At 43.7% G+C, this 21246-nt stretch overlaps 2 protein-coding genes and 2 non-coding genes across 10 annotated transcripts in view; 3 read left to right on the top strand and 1 right to left on the bottom strand.

Annotated features, from left to right (window-relative positions):
• Nucleotides 1-14874, bottom strand: part of LOC109899196 (methionine synthase reductase) — a 26918-nt gene extending 12044 nt beyond the window's left edge. Inside the window, exons 1-12 of one of the 7 annotated variants that reach the window (XM_020494248.2) lie at nt 14299-14874; nt 13910-14057; nt 13541-13694; nt 13301-13418; nt 11802-12321; nt 11616-11729; nt 11342-11495; nt 11135-11223; nt 10401-10581; nt 7541-7583; nt 6112-6292; nt 4594-4712 (exon numbers count right to left, since the gene is read on the bottom strand). In XM_020494248.2, the coding sequence (XP_020349837.1) occupies nt 4594-4712; nt 6112-6292; nt 7541-7583; nt 10401-10581; nt 11135-11223; nt 11342-11495; nt 11616-11729; nt 11802-12321; nt 13301-13418; nt 13541-13694; nt 13910-14053 (1817 nt within the window). In that variant the 5' untranslated portion in view covers nt 14054-14057; nt 14299-14874. Of the gene's footprint in view, nt 1-4593; nt 4713-6111; nt 6293-7540; nt 7584-10400; nt 10582-11134; nt 11224-11341; nt 11496-11615; nt 12322-13300; nt 13419-13540; nt 13695-13909; nt 14058-14298 lie in introns of all 7 variants that reach the window. The other 6 variants (XM_020494247.2, XM_020494250.2, XM_031836380.1 and 3 more) reach the window with 6 other exon arrangements.
• On the top strand, nt 14420-21246 carry LOC109899197 (T-complex protein 1 subunit epsilon-like). The gene is made up of 11 exons (XM_020494251.2): nt 14420-15400; nt 16049-16109; nt 16287-16451; nt 16944-17142; nt 17370-17562; nt 18024-18173; nt 18369-18488; nt 18581-18766; nt 18973-19110; nt 20228-20408; nt 20734-21246. Exons 1-11 carry the CDS (start codon nt 15296-15298, stop codon nt 20859-20861), a joined length of 1626 nt encoding a protein of 541 aa, XP_020349840.1. The 5' UTR covers nt 14420-15295; the 3' UTR covers nt 20862-21246.
• Nucleotides 16702-16835, top strand: LOC116376367 (small nucleolar RNA SNORA49). The gene has a single exon (XR_004211780.1). It is a non-coding gene; the product is annotated as a small nucleolar RNA SNORA49 (small nucleolar RNA).
• LOC116376366 (small nucleolar RNA SNORA49) lies at nt 17666-17799 on the top strand. The gene has a single exon (XR_004211779.1). It is a non-coding gene; the product is annotated as a small nucleolar RNA SNORA49 (small nucleolar RNA).

Raw genomic sequence — 21246 nt, 5'->3', positions numbered from 1 at the left:
CCACTCTGGGTCTAGGCTAAAGCCTGAGTCGTGCCAAGAAACATGGATTCCTTTAGTTGATAGGTAACAAGAAGATATAAAAGCTCGAAAACTAAATCAACTAACGTGCCCTGAAAAGGAGGGTACAACTGTGTAGTCGCCATGGCGACGCTGACAGGTCGGTGTAGCTGAACCTAGCAAACATGAGCCATTCATCAACCACGCACACTCATAGATGGCAGGTGGCGTGACCGTGTCTGAGCCGCGGTGCACTTCCCAGTAATGACCAGCTATGATTTACATCGACACAGACGGTCTACAGACCTCTTCACATTCAAATCAATACGTCTCCGTATTCCCGAAGTCATAAACACCAGACACACACAGCCAACATCTCTGGAAACGCTTGACTTATTACCTCAGGTGGGGAAGTTGCCCTTAGGCTCAGATCTAGGATCAGCTTTACTCGCTCCAAATACTGACATTAAAAAAAGGGGCAAATCCGCAGTTGAAACAGTAAATCGTTTCTGTAAAAAGCTGAGGGATGCGGCTAGAGAAAGGTAACCACTCTCAAATTCATAGACAGAGCTATGGATGCAAGGACTGACCATCCACGACATCAACATTATAGTTTTAACCATGTTATGAGGCTATTAAGTAGTTGTTTATATTTGCATCAATTACAAACATTGGAGTAAATAAAACAAGCTTATATTTTGGGTTCTGATGGGGTACGTGAACTAAGCCATTTGTAAAAAATTTAAAACAATTTAAGTTTAAATCAATTTTACATATCATCAATTTATAAGCAAAAACATGGATGTGGTAATTGCAGATTACTCCTTTAACCATTAGGAGGTAGAACACACAATGGACCTTCGATTGGCGTTTAAGAGCTCATTTCCTCTTTACACGTAGTTTCACTGAAGAACTAGTGTTAATCCCAGCTCTGTTTGTCTCATTACCACTAGAGTTAACTTGAAATCGGCCCTGATTAATCGGCCTTTCATAACAATCTGAAATCGGCCTTTTTGAACGCAGATTATGGCCGATTATATTGTAATCCACGAGGAGACTGGGTGGCAGGCTGACCACCTGTTACTCCGCGAGGAGACTGCGTGGCAGGCTGACCACCTGTTACTCCGCGAGGAGACTGCGTGGCAGGCTGACCACCTGTTACTCCGCGAGGAGACTGCGTGGCAGGCTGACCACCTGTTACTCCGCGAGGAGACTGCGTGGCAGGCTGACCACCTGTTACTCCGCGAGGAGACTGCGTGGCAGGCTGACCACCTGTTACTCCGCGAGGAGACTGCGTGGCAGGCTGACCACCTGTTACTCCGCGAGGAGACTGCGTGGCAGGCTGACCACCTGTTACTCCGCGAGGAGACTGCGTGGCAGGCTGACCACCTGTTACTCCGCGAGGAGACTGCGTGGCAGGCTGACCACCTGTTACTCCGCGAGGAGACTGCGTGGCAGGCTGACCACCTGTTACTCCACGAGGAGACTGCGTGGCAGGCTGACCACCTGTTACTCCACGAGGAGACTGCGTGGCAGGCTGACCAACTGTTACTCCACGAGGAGACTGCGTGGCAGGCTGACCACCTGTTACTCCATGAGGAGACTGCGTGGCAGGCTGACCACCTGTTACTCCACGAGGAGACTGCGTGGCAGGCTGACCACCTGTTACTCCATGAGGAGACTGCGTGGCAGGCTGACCACCTGTTACGCGAGTGCAGCGTCGAAAGGACCTCGTGGCTGCAAGGAGCCAAGGTAAGTTGCTAGCTAGCATTAAACTTATCTTATAAAATAAAAAAAATCTATCCTCACAATCGCCAGTTAACTACACATTGGTGATGATATTACTAGTTTAACTAGCTTATCCTGTGTTGCATATAATCAATGCGGTGCCTGTTAATTTATCATTGAATCACAGCCTACTTCAACTTCGCCAAATGGCTGATGATTTAGCAAAAGCGCATTTGCAAAAAAAAAAAGCACATTCATTGCACAAATGTACCGAACCATAAACATCCTTTCTTAAAATCAATACGCAGAAGTATATATTTTTAAACCTGCATATTCAGTTAAAATAAACGCATGTTAGCAGGCAATATTAACTAGGGAAATTGTGTCACATCTCTTGCGTTCAGTGCAAGCAGAGTCGGGGTTTATGCAGCAGTGTGGGCCACCTGGCTCATTGTGAACTGTGTTTCTTCCTAACAAAGACCGTAATTCATTTGCCAGAATTGTACATAATTATGACATAACATTGAAGGTTGTGCAATGTAACAGCAATATTTAGACTTAGGGATGCCAGCTGTTCAGACAAAATACGGAACGGTTCCGTATTTCACTGAAAGAATAAACGTTTTGTTTTCGAAATTATAGTTTCCGGATTTGACCATATTAAATTACCAAAGGCTGGCATTTCTGTGTGTTTATTATAATTAAGTCTATGATTTGATAGAGCAGTCTGACTGAGCGGTGGTAGGCAGCAGCAGGCTCGTAAGCATTCATTCAAACAGCACTTTACTGTGTTTGCGAGAAGCTCTTAGCAATGCTTAAGGCACAGCGCTGTTTATGAATTCAAGCCTATCAACTCCCGAGATTAGGCTGGCAATACTAAAGTGCCTATAAGAACATCCATTAGTCAAAGGTATACAGTTGAAGCTGGAAGTTTACATACACCTTAGCCAAATACATTTAAACTCAGTTTTTCACAATTCATGACATTTAATCCTAATAAAAAAAAATCTGTCTTAAGATCAGCACTTTATTTTAAGATCGTGAAATGTCAAAATAATAGTAGAGAGAATAAGTTACTTCAGCACATTCCCAGTGGGTCAGAAGTTTACATACACTCAATTAGTATTTGGTAGCATGGTCTTTAAATTGGGTCAAACGTTTCAAGTAGCCTTCCACAAGCTCCCCACAATAAGTTGGGTGAATTTTGGCCCATTTCTCCTTACAGAGCTGGTGTAACTGAGTCAGGTTTGGAGGCCTCCTTGCTCGCACATGCTTTTTCAGTTCTGCCCACAAGTTTCTATAGAAATGAGGTCAGGGCTTTGTAATGGCCACTCCAATACCTTGACTTAAGCCATTTTGCCACAACTTTGGAAGTATGCTTGGGGTCATTGTCCATTTGGAAGACCCATTTGTGACCAAGATTTAACTTCCTGACTGATGTCTTGAGATGTTGCTTCAATATATCCAAATGATTTTCCATCTTCATGATGCCATCTATTTTGTGAAGTGCACCAGTCCCTCCTGCAGTAAAGCACCCCCACAACATGATGCTGCCACCCCCGTGCTTCACGGTTGGGATGGTGTTCTTCGGCTTGCAAGGCTCCCCCTTTTTCCTCCAAACATAACAATGGTCATTATGGCCAAACAGTTCTATTTTGTTTCATCAGACCAGAGGACATTTCTCCCAAGGATGAACCAGACTCGTGGAGGACTACATTTTTTTTCCTGATGTCTTGGCTCATTTATTTTGATTTTCCCATGATGTCAAGCACTGAGTTTGAAGGTCTTGAAATACATCCACAGGTACACCTCCAATTGACTAAAATGATGTCAATTAGCCTATCAGAAGCTTCTAAAGCCATGACATCATTTTCTGTATGTTTCCAAGCTGTTTAAAGGCATAGTCAACTTAGTGTATGTAAATTTCTGACCCACTGGAATTGTGATACAGTGAATTATCTGTCTGTAAACAATTGTTGGAAAAATGACTTGCGTAACGCACCTAGTAGATGTCCTAACTGACTTGCCAAAAGTCAGTTAACAAGAAATTTGTGGAGTGGTTGAAAAACAAGTTAATGACTCCAACCTAAGTGTATGTAAACGTCCAACTTCAACTGTATTAAATACAAAATGGTATAGAGAGAAATAGTCGACGAGTCATAATTCCTATAATAACTACAACCTAAAACTTCTTAACTGGGAATATTAAAGAACTGGGAAAATTGAACCACCAGCTTTCATATGTTCTCATGTTCTGAGCAAGGAACTTAAATGTTAGCTTTCTTACATAGCACATATTGCACTTTTACTTTCTTCTCCAACACTGTTTTTGCATTATTTAAACCAATTTGAACATGTTTCATTATTTATTTGAGACTAAATAGATTTTATTTATGTATTATATTTCATTATTCATTCAGTATTGTTGTAATTGTTATCATTACAAGTATATATATATATATATATATATATATATATATATAAAAATAAAAAAATGCTTTTTTTGGTGCTCCAATAAATCGCTATCGGTGTTGAAAAAACATTATCGATCGACCTCTAATTACCACCAGACTTATTGGACACACACGTTTTTTGCGTTACTTACACATGACATCGCTTAAGAATTGTTCATATTAAATTGATGGTGTACTTGAACAGTAAACATTTAACACACTCCTGTTGCATCACGGTTGTTATAGCAGCCTGGTGATTTCATGTCGTTGTTCTTGAGCCATAGAGAAAACTTCACACCGAGTTGGCCTTCACAACTCAAACAAATACTTCTACTCACTGACTAGATAAACAAGCATCACTTAAAACACAACAGTAGCCTGCTTAGTACGAATCCTCAATATTTGTGGGCTGTACCTTTGTTGTAGGAATCCAATGAAGGGTGCAACCCCGGTGCCTGGTCCAATCATGATGAAGGGTTTGGAGAGGTCAGAGGGCAGGCGGAAGGAGCAGTTCTGACGCACACACACATGGACCTGAGGTCAAAGGTCAAAAGGTGTTTATGGGTGTGTCACACCTATACACTCGTATAATTTCAAAAGGTTTTACTGAGCTACAGTTCATATGGAAATCAATCAATTGAAATAAATTCATTAGGCCCTAACTGGGACTGGGAATACAGATCCTGTTGGTCACAGATAGCTGTAAAAAAGGTAGGGGTGTGGATCAGAAAACCAGTCAGTATCTGGTGTGACCACCATTTGCCTTGTGCAGCGCAGCACATCTCCTTCGCATAGAGTTGATCAGGCTGTTGATTGTGGCCTGTGGAATGTTGTCCCACTCTTCTTCAATGGCTGTGTGAAATTGCTGGATATTGGAACACACTGTCGCACACATAGAGCCAGAGCATCCCAAACATGCTCAATGGGTGACATGTCTGGTGAGAATGCAGGCCATGGAAGAACTGGGACGTTTTCAGCTTCCAGGATCCTTGCGATGTGGGGCCGTGCATTATGCTGAAACCGGAGGTGATGGCGGTGAATTAACGGCGCGAGAACGGGCCTCAGGATCTCATCACGGTACCTCTGTGCGTTCAAATTACCATCGATAAAATTAAATTGTGTTCGTTGTCCATAGCTTATGCCTTCCTATACCATAACCCCACCGCCACCATGGGGCACTCTGTTCACAACACTGACATCAGCAAACCACTCGTTCACACAACGCCATACACGCTGTCTGCCATCTGCCCGGTAAAGTTGAAACCGGAATTCACCCATAAAGAGCAGTGGCATAAAAGGTGAGCATTTTCCCACTGAAGTTGATTACGATGCTGAACTGCAGTCAGGTCAAGACCCTGGTGAGGACGAAGAGCTTCCCTGAGACGGTTTCTGACAATTTGTGCAGAAATCTTTCGGTTGTGCAAACCCACAGTTTCATCAGCTGTCTGGGTGTCTGGCCTCAGACGATCCCTCAGGTGAAGAAGCCGGATGTGGATGTCCTGGGCTGGCGTGGTTACACATGGTCTGTGGTTGTGAAGCTGGTTGGATGTACTGCCAAATTCTCTAAAACAATGTTGGAGGCAGTTTATGGTAGAGAAATTCCTGCAGTCAGCATGCCAATTGCACACTCCTTCAAAACTTGAGACACCTGTGGCATTGTGTTGTGTGACAAAACTGCACATTTTAGAGGGGCCTTTAATGTCCCCAGGACATAATAATGTGTAATAATCATGCTGTTTAATCAGCATCTTGATATGCCACATATGCATTATCTTGTCAAAGGAGAAATACTCACTAACAGGGATGTAAACTAATTGGTGCACAAAATGAGAGAAATAACATTTATTTCAGTTCTAGAAACATGGGACCAACACTTTACATGTTAAGTTTGTATGCACACACACGTCTAGACACAGGTGACTCCTCTACTCACCTTAGGGAGGGCTGGGGTGCTGGAGGACTGAGCCTTCCCAGGGTGCACCAGGATGGGATCAACTAGGTCAGAGAGCCAACCAGTACACAGGCCACGCCTCCCCACGGGTCTCCCAGCACATGCTGGGAACTCTATGATGTTGAAAACAAAGTGCAGCCGACCTGGATGTCTTAAACTGGAGCTGGAGGGGGAGGAAGAAGAAAGAAGAAGAAGAGATAGAGTAACAGATTAGGAGACATAGTGGAGAATATATATAGTGGAGAATATAGATGAAGTCACTATCTTGTTCCAGTACGTAGAGGGTAAATAAGTGACTGTATACCATCAGTGGTGTAAAGTACTGAAGTAAAAATACTTTTAAGTACTACTTAAGTGGTTTTTTGGGGTATGTGTACTTTACCATTTATATATTTGACTACTTTTACTTTACTACATTCCTTGAGAAAATATTGTACTTTTTAATCCATACATTTTCCTTGACACCCAAAAGTACTAGTTACATTTGGAATGCTTAGCAGGACAGGAAAATGGTTCAATTGATGCACTCATCAACCAAACATCCCTGGTCATCCCTACTGCCTCTGATCTGGAGGACTCACTAAACACAGAACATCCCTGGTCATCCCTACTGCCTCTGATCTGGAGGACTCACTAAACACAGAACATCCCTGGTCATCCCTACTGCCTCTGATCTGGAGGACTCACTAAACACAGAACATCCCTGGTCATCCCTACTGCCTCTGATCTGGAGGACTCACTAAACACAGAACATCCCTGGTCATCCCTACTGCCTCTGATCTGGTGGACTCACTAAACACAGAACATCCCTGGTCATCCCTACTGCCTCTGATCTGGTGGACTCACTAAACACAGAACATCCCTGGTCATCCCTACTGCCTCTGATCTGGTGGACTCACTAAACACAGAACATCCCTGGTCATCCCTACTGCCTCTGATCTGGTGGACTCACTAAACAGAGAACATCCCTGGTCATCCCTACTGCCTCTGATCTGGTTTGCTTAAAATAAGGAATTTGAAAAGATTTATACTTTTAATACTTAATAAGCAATGACATTTACTTTTGATACATAACTATATTTTAGACCAAATACTTTTAGACAAACTCAAGTAAAATTTTACTTGAGTCATTTTCTATTAAGGTATCTTTACTTTTACTCAAGTATGACAGCTGGGTACTTTTCCCACCACTGTATACCATAGCCGACTCTTGTTCCAGTACGTAGAGGCTAAATAAGTGACTGTATACCATAATCTTGTTCCATTATAAATTAGGGCTAAGTGCCTTGTTCAAGAGCAAATTGACAGATTTTTCAACTAACAGGCTCGGGTAGTGTAACCAGCAACCTTTCACTTACCAGCCCAACGCTCTAACCACTAGTCTACCTGCCGCCCTAGTACAACAGCTTACCTTGCCGCGGAGTACGGTCTTGGTTGCAGTTTGGGCAAATGTTCTGAAATAAAAAGGAAAATGTGTCAGGTGAGAGGATATTACCGTAAGGAGGAATGGTGTCACCTTTCTATGTAGATCACTGACACCGGCGTAAAGGAGCTGAGGGGGCACACTACTTCAGAGTTGAGATCCACCCACCCAACCTCCAAGTCCTGTTTCCTTGTCACACACACACACACACGTTTATTTTAGGGCATACTTGTATTCATAAAATCATGTTGTTTTTTTCATATCCCCAGAGTGTAGATGTGGTGCATGTAGGATGGAGATAGTTCATGTCCACCATATTTCAATGTCAGCATTTGAAGGTGCCCTCTTTTGAGGTAATTTGGAGTCTGGGAATGAGGCCTCTGAGGAATATGGTACAGGAAGAGTTATAATAGTTGGGTACGGTGTGGCTCAGTTGGTAGAGCACGGTGCTTGAAATACCAGGGTATACCCCCCCCCCCAGAGTAAGTCGCTCTGGATAAGAGTCTGCTAAATATGTCAAATGTAATGATTAGGGCAGGTGAAGAAGATCTACTACAATCTCAGCTTTTATGTGATAAAATACCCTCAACCCATTATTCACTTCAACCCTACAATACAACTAGAGAGGAGAGAGAACCAGAACAGCTGGACTAACTGGGCTCTACTACAGGAAACGGGTCAGGATGTATCACTGGCTCTACTACAGGAAACGGGTCAGGATGTATCACTGACTCTACTACAGGAAACGGGTCATGATGTATCACTGACTCTACTACAGGAAACGGGTCATGATGTATCACTGACTCTACTACAGGAAACGGGTCAGGATGTATCACTGACTCTACTACAGGAAACGGGTCAGGATGTATCACTGACTCTACTACAGGAAACGGGTCAGGATGTATCACTGACACCTGGTGTATCCATCACCCCCAGGTACTGCTGTAATCTCCCCCTGCCATTCTCATCTACAGGTTTAACATGGTCATTAACCGTCTCATTCCCTCCCTGATGGTCTACAGCCCGGCCTCCGAGTTCTGACAGTAAACGTTCTATCACAGACAACAGGGGGGAGGTCACATGACATCACTGGAAGGAGGAATCTGATGCATATCACAAGATATTCCCTTCATCTTTTATAGTAGTGTCAGAGATATTTGACTCTGAGTGACATCTCATTTCTGTCCCCTGCACAAAGACGAAAAATAATAACCACAAAGTGGATTACAATTACAAATCCCCTCTTTAACCTTTACATTCCACAGCATCTGTAGCTAGGAGACTCAATGCCGCAGGAAAGATAATAATTAGGCACAGAGTGTTACTCCACCTTAAACTCACTCAGTCAAACCTAATGGGACACCACGAGGCCAGTAAATGTGTTTTAACACAGACAGTCAGAGATGTAGCGATCGTTAACCTGTGGCCTGCCCTGCCCTCCACAGCTCCGTAGCTATGCCCCTGTGAAATATAGTAGGATAGTCTATGACAGGACCCCAACAACAACTAGTGGATCCAAAACGCTTCCACCAGCACATTCTTCACCAGGGTACGCATGTCCCCATTTAAATATGTCCACATTTCTGCATCGCCCAGTTCTTCTACTGAAAAGGTGTTGCTGTTTTTTATTTCACCTTTACAAGATAAAGCAAAGCAGTGCGACAAAAACAACAGAGTTACACATGGAATAAACAAACGTACAGTCAATAACACAATAGAAAAAGTCTATACACAGTGTGTGCAAATTAAGTAAGTTTAGGGAGGTAGGCAATAAATATGCCATAGTGGCGAAGTAACTACAATTTAGCATTAACACTGGAGTGATAGATGTGCAGATGATGATGTGCAAATAGAGATACTGGGGTGCAAAAGAGCAAGACTAAATAACAATAAGGGGATGAGGTAGTTGGGTGGGCTATTTACAGATGGGTTGTGTACAGGTGCAATGATCGGTAAACTGCTCTGACAGCTGATGCTTAAAGTTAGTGAGGGAGATGCTTAAAGTTAGTAAGGGAGATGCTTAAAGTTAGTAAGGGAGATGCTTAAAGTTAGTAAGGGAGATGCTTAAAGTTAGTAAGGGAGATGCTTAAAGTTAGTGAGGGAGATATAAGCTGAAGACTTATATATGTCACCATAAGGGCTGTGTCACAACACTGGACATTAAGTCGTGACACAGCCTCTGTAAGAGGACATTGCAACTTACAAGTGCAAATGGGACACATAACACAGTTCTAGTCTAAGTATTTTTTATGAGTATTAGATTCCTTTTATGTACAATATGTATTGATCTGATGGGAAGGGCATTTCCAACTGGCTTCAAACAAATGTACATAAGTAATCCTCAGCGTGAGTCTAGGCTTTATGCCATGAGACACTATAATGTCTAACTGTCTACAGCCAATAGTTGTGTGTGTCAGGGGTGACCAAATGGTGAGACAGGATGGATCCACTGAAGGGTGGCAAAATTTGCAATTGAACAATTTCCTTTTTGCGGGCCTATAGATCAAGACTTGATTGAATCCATGCAGGAACATTGGTTTGGTCATTTAGGATTCAGTAAAATGTTTGTAAAAATCCAAGTTGAGTCAAAAAAGAAGGGGGAAAAAAAGAAAGAAAAAAATAGGTAAGTTGAGGGAAAACGCTCTATGTAAAATTATATTGAACCTGCATTCACTGAGGCTATACTGCCCTCTGCTGGTTAGATGAGGAATACCAGTACACCACTTAGATACGCTCACTGTATTGACCATTAGAAACTAGAGACATGTTATGTGACGTGTAAAAGCTATACAACGCCCTCTGATTAGCTCATACATTATGACCGACAGGAGAGGGAGTGTGCTCTGACCTATGAGGAGGCTGAGAGGGGGCTGGCAGGCGGGGAAAGCCGTGAGCAGGTCCAATAGGCCGAGGTTGTGGTCTCTGACATAGAGGTTGTAGTCGGCTGATCCCTGTTTACTACACAGCTCCTGTAGTCTCCTCTTCTCACCACTGTCTCCTGTACACTCCACCAGGGAACGGAGGAACGCCTGAGAAAATACTAAGTAGCATTACACACCACATAGCACAGAACCTATTGTCCCAGATAGTATAGTTTGGGCTCCCGAGGGGTGCAGCGGTCTAAGGCACTGCGTCTCAGTGCTAGAGGCATCACTACAGACACCCTGGTTCGAATCCAGGCTGAATCACAACCGGCCGTGATTGGGAGTCCCATAGGGCGGTGCACAATTTGCCCAGCGTCGCCCGGTTTTGGCCGTCATTGTAAATAAGAATTTGTCCCTAACTGACTTGCCTAGTTAAACTTAAAAAATAATACAAATAGTTCATATTTGTAGTTTCCTCTGGACTGCTGGAACTTGTTACAATGTTACATTGACAAACAAGACAATGGCAAGTTGGCTGAGGCAGAGACAGACTTGGCACCCAGGCAACATTCCTGCACCATATTGTACCTGCCAACACTGCAACCTTAGCTGTCTGCCACACACACTCAGAAGGACTATCTTACTGCAGAGCAGTAAACTTTTACAGTCGGGTTCTGGACTGGCTAGTTCAGGTATAGGAAGTGAAAGGAGAAGGGACCTTCTTAGGAACAGTCCTGATCTCCAGACTCCAGGTGAGCAGGTAGTGCAGAGTACTGTTCTCTGGGATGTAGGAGGGGATCTGAGCAGCTGGAGGGAAACAACACTGGGTCACATTTTACGTCGATTACATATACTGTGTGTAGTTACATAGAGTTGTAATATATTTGTTTAATGTCATCACTAGAGCTATATAGTATATAGAGACTTTTCTTCATGGTTTCTTTTTGTAGTGAGAGCTGGATGCGGTTGCTCTTCTGATCCTCTAGGCCCAGTCTACGGAGCAGCTCCCCCACCTCAGAGGCTCTGTTAGGGCAGAGCACATCAAGCGAGTCCCCAGGCTGGTAGGCCATAGGGTGGGACTGGGTACACAAAGGAGAGGATGGAGTAAAGAAACTACTTTAACCACCATTTCGATCTATTGACCTATCTATTGGTCTCTAAATGAAAAACCATGTTGTAAGATTGGGACGGCCACTCACTGAGATGTCCATCTCGATCAGAAGGGCTGTTTTAACTGAGTCGTCTCTGGTCAGCTGGACTGCCCTGGAGATGGGAACCTCGTGAAGAGTCTCCTTACTGACCGGAGCATTGATCTGGGAAGGGACAGGATATGAGGAGCTAGTGATGTTAGAATTCAAACAAATATGAGTTGAGAGACAACCCACCTCTTCTTCTATGGTGGCTTCCTGAAGCATGACATCCAGGTAGGGTGGAGGCAGAGCTGGGATGTTGAGGGCCAACTCAGACAGCGGAGGCAAGGAGCGTGTCAGAGAGGCCTCTACAACAGCAGGGGGAGCCCCAGTCTGTCCACTCTGTGTCGTCAACACTGACTTGCGTTCAGAGACAACACTATCAAGTTTAAGAGCAGTCCCAGTGTTGTCGGTCGCTGACACCGTTACGAGATCATTAACTGAGCTCCCGGTCTCTGATGCTAAAACAGCCAAAGAATCAGTCTTAGCACTTGCTGCTGTTGTGAGGGATTTGGTGATCTGGGATTCTGATTCGTTGAGACTCAGGAGGTGGAGTTTGATGTCTGTTGCTGACGATTCCGGCGTTTCGTTCGACGATACTCTCTGGTCCCGAACATGGCCATCTCTCTCAGGCTGAGGGGCGGCCATCTTGGATAACGCTTCTCTGATCGCCTCCCACAGTCCTTCAAGCCAGGGGTCCAACACCAACTCGAGCCTGGACACACACACGGTTTGGATTAAGAGCTAAACTATTAACATGAGACAGCCCCTAAGAGGCCACTACCAACTGAAGCCTGGACAAAAAGCAAAGACTATTCAGACTCAGAGATAAGCAGTGTGATGGAACCGAAAGATAACGTGTCACACAACACAAACGAGGTGACAGGAGGTACGTGGGGAAAGTACATTAAAAGTCTGTCTCTATTCATGCCACTTTCATTGTACCCCTACCTTAAAGCGTCTTAGGTGAGTGCCAGGATTTAAAGTGTTTTTCATACATTAACATGTAGATTCTTAGGTGAGTGCCAGGATTTAAAGTGGTTCTCATACATCAACATGTAGATTCTTAGGTGAGTGCCAGGATTTAAAGTGGTTCTCATACATCAACATGTAGATTCTTAGGTGAGTGCCAGGATTTAAAGTGGTTCTCATACATCAACATGTAGATTCTTAGGTGAGTGCCAGGATTTAAAGTGGTTCTCATACATCAACATGTAGATTCTTAGGTGAGTGCCAATATTTAAAGTGGTTCTCATACATCAACATGTAGATTCTTAGGTGAGTGCCAAGATTTAAAGTGGTTCTCATACATCAACATGTAGATTCTTAGGTGAGTGCCAGGATTTAAAGTGGTTCTCATACATCAACATGTAGATTCTTAGGTGAGTGCCAGGATTTAAAGTGGTTCTCATACATCAACATGTAGATTCTTAGGTGAGTGCCAATATTTAAAGTGGTTCTCATACATCAACATGTAGATTCTTAGGTGAGTGCCAAGATTTAAAGTGGTTCTCATACATCAACATGTAGATTCTTAGGTGAGTGCCAGGATTTAAAGTGGTTCTCATACATCAACATGTAGATTCTTAGGTGAGTGCCAGGATTTAAAGTGGTTCTCATACATCAACATGTAGACATGCAGTACTATTTTAGTATATGTATTATTTTCCCAATTCAAAAACCTTGGGCCTTACCCTACACCGTCGTCTGCATGTCCTGTTGCATAGAAACGTTTAGCACCAAGATCCAGTAGACGGCTGTCAATAGTCTTCCCACATTTGCAGAAATCTGCATAGTTTGTATCGCCCAGAGCTGGAGCAGAGAAGAAAAAAATACGAGATATTGACCATCAACACAATAAATCTTATTTTAAAGCCATAGTAGCAATTTATCTCAGCACTAGGCATTTCGTCTGACACACAATTCTTCTTTACCTAAAAAAGCATAGCAGAGGTGTGCATAGAGGTCACGGGGCAGGGTCTTTTTCTTGATTCTCTTGACAAACTTCTGGGCTGTATCTGGTGGGTCCCCATCCCCTGTGGTCGACACAACGAACACCACAGGAGAACTCTCCTTCTCCAAGTTAAACTGAGGGTGGGATACACAACACAGGATCAGTTATTCACATGAGAATAGAAGAGGCCAGTAACAACATCTACCACAAATACACTCATACATAGGCCTAGTTAAGTTTCCTTAGCAGATCGATTGTTGGCGATGTTTCCCATTGTAGGTGTTGTGCCTGCATTGGAATGCATGCCATGGAGGGCAGGTTGACACTATTTTGTCTTTGATAACTTTACCTTGTGTCCTTCACTCAAGCAGCAGATATCAGCAAACAGTCCCCTCTCCTCGGCCTCGTCAGCTATCCCCTCCGCTATGGATTGGGCCTGGCCTTTCTGAGACCCGTACAGAACCAGGAACCGAGGCTTTAACTCACAAGGCATTCTGCTGGACAAGCGGAAACAACAAAAGTCAGTGAAACTTTACGTTATTGCAAGCAAATCTATAAATTGTTGTGGCAACATTGTTTTGTTGATGACAATAGGAACATTGTGCAGAAACTGAGAAGCATCATCCGTACTGACACTGATCCTTCCATTTCAACTCGACAACAGATTAAAAACAGAGCCAACTAAAACTGAATTCCATACTAGATCATCCACGACTGAGTACATTTCATGCATCTTACCTACACGATCGGAAAGTTGAAGAGCTCGTAGCAGATCCCAGTGGAATTCCTTTTGTAACATTGTATAAACCTTTGAACACGTTCAGCACTGTACAAATCCTACCCAGAAGTTACGTCACTTGTGACGCACGACATACACCAGGAAGGAACAGGCTGTCCTAATTGCACGTGGATTTGTGTCCATTTATTTATCTAACGGTTAACATAACACGAACTGCTTTTCTCTGATATGAGGATGCTTTTGGAGAACAGCTCTCTGCTTATCAGGACTGACAGGCAAGATAGCTGTTAAAACTCCTGAGTGCCAGTCTTCCAGCTCTGGACACTGACCAGCTACTAAACTCAGTGGTGGAGTCCCGATATAATTTATTTGGTGGAACTGACAGACAAAAATGGCACTAACTAACGTTAGCTCACAAGCCAAATATTGAATTAACTTTTCTGGACAATTTACTCAAGCCTGGGAAAGAGCTTGAGGCGATACCAGTAAAACTGCAAACTGTCTGATAGTTTGCTAAAAATATATACGTATTCACCCCAAAACATTATAAAACAAATACAGTTACGGAGTTTTAAACTCCTTGATACAACATTTTCAGCACACTTTTCAACTTTAGCAGCAAAGACTTCTCGACTACACCGCGAGATTAGAGTGATAGAATCGCGAGACTGGAAGAACTCATTTGGCAACGGGATAATAGGTGGGATTTTGAAAATAAAGTAAATGAAAACATTTTATGCACAACATCTCTCTCAAACCGTTAATTGTATAAAATGCAACTGAAATCTATGTTCATAATATAGTTAAAAAAAAACAAAAAATATAATCAACATCCCCCTCCCCACTTTGTCTCGCCCTCCCCACCCTGAGATCCTTCCAGAAGTCGCCGGCAGACCCGTGCGACCAGGTGTTCAGCAACACTCCACTTTTTCACCGATAATAGTCCGAATTTCAGCCATTGGACACTTCTGAAGTGTCGCCGTCTTTCAGCCAAAAATGTCCGCTATGGGGCAGCTCGCGTTCGATGAGTATGGACGGCCGTTCATCATCATCAAAGACCAGGATAAGAAGACTCGCTTATCGGGCCTTGATGCACTGAAGGTACAATGGATTTAGCAGGTCCCGTTAGCTAGCATGGCACTTCATTCATGGTTCAGCATCTTACCAATGCACATTTCCAAAACACTTTGCAACTTCAGACCCACTTAGTTTAGTTGGCTAGCAAGTAAGTTTAGTTATTATGGATTTATAGTTAACATTCTGAGCCAATTAAATGGTATCTTTCATTTATGTTGTACAAGTTGGCTAGTTAGCCGATTAGCTACGGCATGCTAAGTCTGCCCATGTGCTTATTTTCTGAAGAGGCCAGTGAGTCGCGGCTGGTTGTCAAATAAACAATGGAATCATTTAACTAGTTAATGTTATCATACGTTATGTGTTTTCTCACTTAGTTATGATGAATAATAAATAAAGTGCAATTCATAGTTTGGTTTTGTTGAACGTGCGTATGCTGTCATGCAGCTAACGTTAACTAGTTCATTAGCTAAGTAGCTTAGCCACAGTTAGCGGTCTAATCTAGATGAAAGGTTTGTCAGTTGCTTCTTGACCCTGACTGAGAGTTTGACCAACGTCAAGTTGTTAAACATGCATTTGCACGGACATGGCCATCTACCTAGTTGATCATTCCCGCAGCATCCCTTCCTCAGCCGCAGTGAAGAAATTCACCAGATTTGCTTTTGTGTTTTGCAGTCTCACATCATGGCAGCAAAGGCGGTTGCCTCGACGCTGAGGACGTCACTAGGACCAAACGGTAAGCCCAGACAGCCACACCGAAGCGTATTCATTCACCGCGCTGTGATAAAGCCACTGCTAGTATTTTTGTGTGCTCTACCCCTCTGGTGACTTAACACAGTATAACAGCAGCTACCTACGGCTACACATTCATCTTGGAAGTACATTTAACCTCCCACTTTTCCTCTTTCATTAGGCCTGGACAAGATGATGGTTGACAGGGATGGGGAGGTGACTGTCACCAACGACGGAGCCACCATCCTCAGCATGATGGATGTGGACCACCAGATCGCCAAGCTCATGGTGGAGCTCTCCAAGTCTCAGGACGACGAGATCGGAGACGGGACCACCGGAGTCGTTGGTATGGTCCCCTATATATATATATATTTTTTTTTTGAGTCTCCCAGATTGATCTTTGACTCATTAGCTTATTAATTAAACAATTGGGGTCTATTGCATCTCTACCCTGTTAGTAGGCTGTCATTGTAAATAAGAATTTGATCTTAACTGACTTGCCTAGTTAAAACAAAAAAACATTGGATGGTAGACTACTCCTGGTGATTTTTTTTTGTGCCAATCCAGACATTGGATTTAAATTGCAGAGTGCTCCTCTTCCCCTCCCTTACACCAGTCACTCTGTCCCCAGTGGAGTGGTCTGACATTGACAGGGGATACAGCACCACGGCTCTCTCACCTCTCATCTAGGATCTTCGTCTTACATGGGGCTTGTGAGAGAGCTGACAATTTCTGAAAGCCATGCACATTACCTGCAATTCTTTCTATGATACAATTGTTAATCAATGCAGAATCATATTGGTACACTCATCCAAACAAACTCCTCCCCCCTCTCCAGTGCTGGCTGGTGCTCTCCTGGAGGAGGCAGAGCAGCTGCTGGACAGGGGCATCCACCCCATCCGTATCTCTGATGGTTACGACCAGGCTGCCAAGATTGCCATTGCGCAGCTGGACAAGATTAGCGAGACTTTTCCTTACGACCCCAGCAACACAGAGCCGCTCATCCAGACCGCCATGACCACACTAGGTTCCAAAGTGTGAGTTTTACTGGAAGTTGGTGCTTTTTTTGTGGTTTTCATGACAACTTTCAGAAATGTCAGTTATGGTCCAGCTAGCTATTGGCATGGCAACGTGGTGTAGAGTTTTGAGCTCTGCACAAATTGGTTTGGCCCAGATGTGATGTCATACGTGTATAATTTATGAACCTGACTGTTGGTTTCATTAGGTCTCATACACATTTCTCTCCTCATCTTCCTTCTTTCAGGATCAACCGCTGCCACAGACAGATGGCGGAGATCGCGGTGAACGCCGTCCTAACTGTGGCGGACATGAACCGTAAGGACGTGGACTTTGAGCTGATCAAGATGGAGGGCAAGGTGGGAGGCAAGCTGGAGGACACCCAGCTCATCAAGGGAGTCATCATAGACAAGGAGTTCAGCCACCCTCAGATGCCCAAGGTACACACCCACATACAGACGGCAGCGGTGCCTCGGCCATAGTGTTAGCACGCCTATGCTGTCACCTCCGATGTAAACCTAGGATGCAGTGTGTGTTACTGCTCTTCCCCTCCCTTACACCAGTCACTCTGTCCCCAGTGGAGTGGTCTGACATTGACAGGGGATACAGCACCACGGCTCTCTCACCTCTCATCTAGGATCTTCGTCTTACATGGGGCTTGTGAGAGAGCTGACAATTTCTGTAGGTTAAATTTTTAAAATGTTATTTTACTTTTATTTAACTAGGCAGGTCAGTTAAGAACAAATTGTTATTTTCAATGACAGCCTAGGAACAGTGGGTTAAAAATGCAATTATTTTAGCCCATCCAAGTCTAAAGCACTCCCTTTTTTAAATCGTATTTAGCATGGTAAATCATCCAGTTATCTTCTACAACAATCTCCTTTACTCCTTCTCCCCTCAGCTCCTGAAAGACACAAAGATGGCCATCCTGACCTGCCCGTTTGAGCCCCCTAAGCCCAAGACCAAGCACAAGCTGGACGTGACCTGTGTGGAGGAATACAAGGCCCTGCAGAAGTACGAGAAGGACAAGTTCCTGGAGATGATCAAACAGGTTAGTCACACAACCTTTTTATAACTTACCTTTAGCAGCTGTGTTGTAGAGATAGGCTGACTGAATGACAGGAACATACTAACTGGAAGATGTGTATATGAAGGACCCTCATTTAATTAAATATAATCTAAACTAACTGAATGTCGTGATGAAATAAATAAAAGTGAAAATATGTCATTAACTCTTTTTTTTCAGATCAAGGATACTGGCGCTAACCTGGCCATCTGCCAGTGGGGCTTTGATGACGAGGCTAACCACCTGCTGCTGCAGAATGAGCTGCCCGCCATCCGCTGGGTCGGGGGGCCTGAGATCGAGGTGAGACATCATGCCATTCAGCTTGCGAAATGTTAGTTTATTTTCCCTCCGTGTATTCCTGTGTTGCTAACCTCCGTTTCACCCTGCCTCAGCTGATTGCCATAGCGACAGGAGGCCGCATCGTGCCGCGGTTCTCTGAGCTGACCGCCGAGAAGCTGGGTTCAGCCGGCGTCGTCAAGGAGATCTGCTTCGGCACCACCAAGGACCGCATGCTGGTCATCGAGGAGTGCAAGAACTCCAGGGCAGTCACCATCTTCATCCGCGGAGGAAACAAGATGGTGAGTGGACTGTTAGTGTTGACTGTTGGAGACGACGCTAAGGGGACTGATAATCGGTTTATGTAGACCGTTCAGAGATTCCCAATCATTGGTATCTCTTTCGGGTGGACAATTCTGGTCCTGGAGAGCTGTCGGTGTGCTTTAATTGCAGCCCAGCATTAACTGTCCCTCCTTTTTTTGTATATTTTTATTTATTTCCCTGTCAGATCATTGAGGAGGCTAAGCGCGCGTTGCATGACGCACTGTGTGTCATCCGTAACCTGGTCAGGGACAACCGCATCGTGTACGGGGGCGGAGCCTCTGAGATCGCCTGTGCCCTCGCCGTCAACCAGGCCGCTGACAAGGTACAATGTGCATACACCATTAACACACCGTATCAGGTCAAACATCTACAGTACCTTTTTTAGAAAGTACTCACAACCCTAAACCTTTTCTACATTTTAATTTTTATTGTCAGTGATCTACACATTTGGAAGATTTTACATTTATGAAGAAAAAAAAGTGGAACATCTTAATTTAGATAAGTATTCAAACCCCTGAGACAATACACCTTTGGCAGCGATTACAGCTGTGAGTCTTTCTGGGTAAGTCTCTAAGAGATTTGCACACTTGGATTGTGCAACATTTGCCCATAATAAATAAAATATTCAAGCTCTGTGAAGATGTTATTGTTCATGGCTAAGACAGCCATTTTCAGATCTTCCCATAGATTTTCAAACAAAAACTAACTCTTAGTAATCTTTTTTTTTATTATCCTGGAACCTTCCCAGTCCTTAACAATTACAAGCATACCCATAACATGACACAGCCACCACTATGCTTGAAAATATGGAGAGTGGTTCTCGGTGGTGTTGTATGTTTGGGGCAAATTGTATTGATTAACTTCGGATGGTGTTACTTCAACATGCTCAATGGGTTATTCTGTTTTATTTTTATGTTTACCCATCTACCAATATATACCTTTTGCAAGGCATTGGAAAGTGCCTGGTCTTTGTGGATGAATCTGTTTGAAAATTCACTGCTCAACTGAGGGACTTTACAGATAATTGTGTGTGTGTGTGTGTGTGTGGGGTATCGGAATGAGAGAGTCAGTCATTCAAATTTTGTTAAACACTTATGTGACTTGAACACATTTTTACTCCTGAACTTATTTAGGCTTGCCTACTTATTGACTCAATACATTTCCAGCTTGTCATTTCTATTTCATTTGTACAAATGTAGAAAAATATAATTCCACGTTGAAATTATGGGGTTTTGGGTCTAGGCCAGTGACACGTCTACATTTAATCCATTTTAAATCCAGGCTGTAACAATTTTTTTGTTGTTGAAAATTTCAAAGGGTATGAATAGTTTCTGAAGGCACTGTAAAACCTTGTATTGTAGCGTGACTCGGTAACAGCCTGATGTTCAGTTATCTGAAACAAAGCCATGTGCTCATCTCTCCCTCTACTCTTTCTGCAGTGCCCATCTCTGGAGCAGTATGCCATGCGTTCGTTTGCTGATGCCCTGGAGGTGATCCCCATGGCCCTGGCAGAGAACAGCGGGCTCAACTCCATCCAGACCATGACTGAGGTCCGTGCCAGGCAGGTCACGGAGTCCAACCCAGCCCTGGGCATCGACTGTCTGCACCTCAACACCAACGGTAAGGATAGAATCACAATGTGGAAAATGTAATAAAATAAGTAGATTAATAAAAGTTATTTGGATATACAAAAGATAGGTAACATTGTAAATATACCAAACACTTAATATAAAGCACGTGTCAAACTCCTTCCACAGAGGGCCAAGTGTCTGGGTTTTTGCTCAGCCCTTGTACTTTGATGAATTAAGGTTACTAGTGAGTAAGGAACTCTCACCTGATTCTCTTCAATTGACAGGGAAAAACCAGCAGACACTAGGCCCTTCGACATCCTTGATATTTTCCTAAATAAATGTGTTATTGATGTTGACCCTCTTCTCTCCCCCAGACATGAAGCAGCAGCATGTTATTGAGACTCTTCATGGGAAGAAGCAGCAGATCTCTCTGGCCACACAGGTAGTCAAAATGATCCTGAAGATAGATGACATCAGAAGCCCTGGAGAGTCAGAAGACTAGGGACCTCTCACTGAGCGCATGCTCGGCCTGGTCTTCTAGAACTTTTCTTCTAATTTAGAATGTTCTGGAGCAGAGGCATTCTAGAATGGCTGTGGTTATAGAATGTTCTGGAACTCAAATGCAGAGTTCTAGAATGTTCCTGTGATCTAGAGAAGCCTTTAGGCACTTGTCGAGCACTGTGTCCAACCCTGAGTACTGTTATTTATCATTTGATACTGAACCCCCCCCCCCCCCCCCCCCCCCACACACACACACACACAGACACACCAGCTCTTGTAATGCTGAAGTCATCAATAAAATGTTGGTCTGTGCAATTTCTTTCTTGTGGATTGCCCCCCTCCCCAATACAATACTATTAATTGATTCTGTTTAGTACACTCTTGTA

The sequence above is a fragment of the Oncorhynchus kisutch genome, linkage group LG11, assembly GCF_002021735.2.
Source record: "Oncorhynchus kisutch isolate 150728-3 linkage group LG11, Okis_V2, whole genome shotgun sequence".
NCBI classification, from domain to species: domain Eukaryota; kingdom Metazoa; phylum Chordata; class Actinopteri; order Salmoniformes; family Salmonidae; genus Oncorhynchus; species Oncorhynchus kisutch.
This window is presented reverse-complemented; position numbering and strand designations above follow the sequence as displayed.